Consider the following 5,022-nt stretch of genomic DNA (forward strand, 5'->3'; position numbering starts at 1 on the left):
ATACTGGCAAAATTTCGAACTGGCCCCAGGGTGGCGTAAGAGCATAATTATTGATCCGATTCTTTCGTATGTTTATAAAATATTGTATGGAAGTCTCCAAGACCGAATTTCTGATCTGAATCAGTGTTTCGACCCATACTCAGTTTTTTCTCCTGCTCGGTGAACATACCTCTTTGGCAATACCGGCAAAATTTTGAACGGGCCCCGGGGTGGCGTAAGGGCATATATATTTATCGGATTCTTTCTTATGTTTTCAAAATATTGTATGGAAGTCTCCAAGACCGAATTTCTGATCCGATTTAGTGGTTCGACCCATACTCAGTTTTTTCTCCGACTCGGTGAACATACTACTTTGTAAATACTGTCAAAATTTCGAACTGTCCCCAGGGTGGCATAAGGGCATAATTATTGATCCGATTCTTTCGTATGTTTATAAAATATTGTATGGAAGTCTCCAAGACCGAATTTCTGATCCGATTCAATGGTTCGACCCATACTCTGTTTTTTCTCCGGCTCGGTGAACGTATCCCTTTGGCAATGCTGGTAAAATTTCGAACGGGCGCCGGTGTGGCGTCAGGGCATAATTATTGATCCGAATCTTTCGTATGTTTATAAAATATTGTATGGAAGTCTCTAAGTCCGAATTTCTGATTCGATTTAGTGGTTCGGCCCATACTTTGTTTTTTCTCCGACTCGGTGAACATACCCCTTTGGCAATACAAGTACGGGTTAGAACGAGTTTTTAACAAAAAAAAATAAAAATCATCACCAATTTAACTCATTTTAGTACACAAAAAAATCATTATGTAGAATTGGGCATTCAAGAAACCAAAAATCTTGAAACTTTAACAAAATCTAGTATGAAAACAAATGTTAAATTCAAGATACCTAAAGGCTTGAATCAATATTGTATGACTTGCTGCAAACATCAGTTTACAATCAATTAAGTAAACCAAGATTATAAAATTATCAATAAGAAATAAACAAATAAAAACTAAAGTAATCTGCATAGAAAAGATGCATGTAACAACAAACCAAGGTCTAATCAATATTGCAACATTCTGGAAGAAAGAAATTTCATATTTGTATATTCAAATGCTACTAGACAATCGAAAAGTAACCTTCGGACATCATAGTTTCAAAAACGACGAACGTTGACTTTGAAGTCAACCCGTAGGATTTTCAACAAGACATGTTGTGTTTAGAAAAACTGCAATGTAGCTTTATAAAGTTCAAAAAGGTAACACTTTATTAAATTAAAAACGCTTGTTTACCTACTGATCCATTACAAACTTAATGACATGAGATTTAGAGTAGAACATGTTTGACTACAAGATGAGAATACAGGAAATTAAGCTAAGCATCGATGAACACAAGCTCGATCACCAATCCGCATATGGCTTGACTGCGTCCGCTAGTCTTTGGTTTAGTATTGTAACTCCCATGTACCTATATTGAATTGACCATATCAATGTAGTAGTTAGTAACAAACAATGAAAACTAATGCATTATTGTATATTAAAATGACATGTGTTTATATTATAACACTTAAGCACCTTCCAAGCATCAAAACACTAGCTGCCGGATTAGGTCCGGGAGAGTTTAGGATGGTTGATCCATCAATGACTCGAAGAGCATCTACACCGATAACCTTGTAATCGTCGTCAACCACCTGCCCTATATGGCATCCACCATGGTAATGCCACATAGACCTTACAGTGTCCCTGCAATGTTGTTCTAAGGTGATACTTATATTACCGTGTTGAATCAAGTTATACGGTAGTTTCATGTTGAGATCAAGAATATCTTGGTTAGTCATATTGGATAACTTGTAGTCTGAAAATGCTTCTGTATTAACTGCGTCGAGAATGGTTTGAAGCCCCCTAACACATTTATCCAAATCTTCGGTTTCATTGAAGTAGTTAAATGTTAGCGAGGGGTTGTCAGCTGGATCCAGATTTACAATCTTTAGTTCGCCCTTAGACACCGGGCCGTTAATCTTTTCTATGATGAATCCTCCCCTCTAAAAGAGAAAAAAAACACGTCATCAAAGGGTCCTAGTAAATATTATATAGTAAGTTGTCGTTTACTATTGTGTAAAGGACAGTGTACAATAAAAAGAGGGTGTATGATTACTAAAGAGGGTGTATGTTAAAAGGTCCATGTCATCAATCTATCTACTCAATATGTATGTTAAAAGGGCCATTTCAATACCTCATAGTGATAGCCCTCGTACTCTGAAAGATTTGCGAAGATAAAGTTAAAGCCACTTCCTGCCTCGATATAGCTACCAAACGAAGTAATACCAACAACTTGGAGGATAGATTGCTCAACCTTAAAGGGAGCAGGGACAAATAGCACATTTTGCGCATTATCTGCCATGTCTTTACCAACATAAGGTTGGTCAAGCACAACTCTAATATTAAGGGCATCAAGTTGGTCTTTTGGACCTATGCCACTTAGCATCAAAAGTTGTGGGCTTCCAATTGCTCCAGCAGCCAAAATGATTTCATCACTCTTTCCACCTTTAAGATATGCCACATGTTTCTTCCCTAATGCATCTTGAAAGACTACTCCATAAGCCCTTGGCTTTGATTTTACTACAATCAAACATATATGTCAAATGACAAAACATTTGTTCTGTTACTTCACATGATTTTTTTGTTGAATTTTTGAGCTTATTATTACAATAATAAAGTTAAAAAAAATTGTAAGAAATTGATCGATTTCTCTATCGTTAAACATGTCTGTGTGCACCGTACACGTTTAACATTTTTCTCAAATTTTTAAGTGCATACACTTTTCTAAAATTGGTTATAAGTATTTTTATAAGTGTAATCTCTTGAAAGGTTGATATTATTCTTTCGGGTCCTGGTTTACATACACCTTTAAAGAAAAAAAGACAGAATATAATAAAACTGCATAATATATAAACAATCGTTTACATTTGTGTAAACATGGTGTATGAATTTATGAAAAAAGACCCCTTATTAAAAAAACATGGTATATGAATCCTGTGCAATATAATCTATACTTATTATATGTTATAATTTATAATCTATAACATTATGTGAATGATGGCATGTTGTACTAACCTTTGAGTCTAAATAAGATCTTATGAACAGTTGCATGTAGGTAGAGTGACAACCCTTCTGGATTAGCATACTGAAGTAGATCGGCAGCCGAATGTCGGGTCCCATTTTCATCGAAAAGGGTACCACCCACTTTAGTACCAGTGAGATGATCTAAGGTGTACCCGTTGTAGGGTGCAACCCCAGCTTCGACTAGTCCATTTGCAAGTGCCGTTTGCCAAGCTTGCACCACTGGCTCAAAAACAATCACTTTTTCTGCCCATTCATATGACTCTTGGATCAAATCATAATCGGTTAACTTCGCTTCCTCGTTAAAGTGTTCTTCACCACGCGAGTGAAACCCCGCATTGATTGCTGTCCCACCGCCTAGCACCTTAGGCCGCGAGTTCACAACATTTTCGACGATAAACTGCTGAGAGGGTGAGTCTGGTGTTGTGTCAAAGAAGTAGCGCCCGAAGTTGGACACAATTGTGATATTGGCGTCGTCATAAGGCGCCTTGCCACGCTCGAGTAATAAAACCGAGTAGTTAGCTGATAGGGTCGCGGCTAATGGGATCCCAGCGGTACCTCCTCCTATGATGATGTAGTCATAGAATGAAACTCTAGGGGCTTTTGTTGCTTCATGCATGAAACTATAGTTTGGAGCTATATATACAAAAATAAAAATAATAAACACAAAGTTAAATAATAGTGTATATGAAATTCGGCGTAATAAAATGATTAATATCGCGTAAAATATAGTGCATACGTAATTCGGCTGTGGCAAAATCGAGTAAGAAAAGACTGACAACGACGACGATGGCAGACAGGATCATTGTCCAGAATCTATAAGGCATGGTGTTAAGGATGTTTGTCAACAACTTGAGAATGTTTCAAATAGTTTTGGTCATCATATGTGAAATGTATGATATTGAAAAGAGGTTAACTCAAAGGTATATATTTTATATAAGATGGATGGCTAGCTAAATAGTGTGTTAGGTGAGTATGGAAGATTAATGTGACACCATTATTGACTAGCCAGTCGGTAGGTGCAATTACTTTAGATAAAATGAATAAAAAATGAGACTCCATTCCCTTGTTTTGTTTTTGCATTACCTAACCATGCATAATTAAATTAGGCCGCCATCAAGTTGTTGTATAAATTTATAATTTAAACATAGGTTTAATCAATGACAAATTCTAATAGTAGGATTACTTTAAAATATAATAATAATAATAATAATAATAATATTTTTTATTATGATCAAATAAACATAAAAAAGAGAGAAATAAAAGATAAAAATGAACATTATAGAAACAGATAAATAAACTTTTAAAGAGAGATCATAAAATTTAAAAAATATTCAATATATTAAATGAAATTGTTGAAGGAATTCAAAGTTCAAAGGAAGAAGTACATTTAGCCTAACCATATTGTAATATGACAATATAAGGTGTTAGATTGAGCTTTCTTCATATTGTCGTGTTTTTATGGTAAAAGAATTGTTCTTTTTAACCTACTTGTGTTTTTTAGGGTTTAAAATCGGTTCTTCTTGATCTACTAATTGTGCTTTTATGGTTCAGCAATGGTTCTTCTTGATCTGCTTACATGCATGTTTTTTAAAAAAATACTAATAAGGAAAGCATTGATGTAACCTTCATAAACTTTTAAATTTTTTTTATGTTCGGTAAACTGTACGTTTAGACATAAACTAAAAGTTATTTTTTTTATTATTGTTTTCGTTGAATTTAGTAGGATCATCATCATGGGAGTCGGTACTCAATACCTTTGCCCTATATTAATTAGTTGGTTGAAGTCTCATGGCCGGAGATGTTGGTTCTTCTTGACCTACGCGTGTTTTTACGGTTAAAAAATGGTTCACTTCTTGATCTACCGATGTTTTTGTCGGTCGAACAATGGTTCTTCTTGATCTACTTACGTGGCACATTT

At 35.1% G+C, this 5,022-nt stretch overlaps 1 protein-coding gene across 1 annotated transcript; it reads right to left on the reverse strand.

Moving 5' to 3' along the window:
• Window positions 1-922: 922 nt before the first annotated feature.
• Window positions 923-4,195, reverse strand: LOC143552114 (protein HOTHEAD-like). Its single transcript, XM_077042406.1, has 5 exons — window positions 3,841-4,195; window positions 3,096-3,737; window positions 2,215-2,600; window positions 1,557-2,023; window positions 923-1,449 (listed from the first exon to the last, which is right to left on the reverse strand). Exons 1-5 carry the CDS (start codon window positions 3,926-3,928, stop codon window positions 1,383-1,385), a joined length of 1,650 nt encoding a protein of 549 aa, XP_076898521.1. The 5' UTR covers window positions 3,929-4,195; the 3' UTR covers window positions 923-1,382.
• Between the last annotated feature and the right edge of the window lie 827 nt (window positions 4,196-5,022).

This window comes from Bidens hawaiensis, unplaced genomic scaffold (genome assembly GCF_021521415.1).
Source record: "Bidens hawaiensis isolate Kalapana, Puna unplaced genomic scaffold, B.hawaiensis_p1.1 tig00016775_1, whole genome shotgun sequence".
Taxonomy (NCBI): Eukaryota; Viridiplantae; Streptophyta; class Magnoliopsida; order Asterales; family Asteraceae; genus Bidens; species Bidens hawaiensis.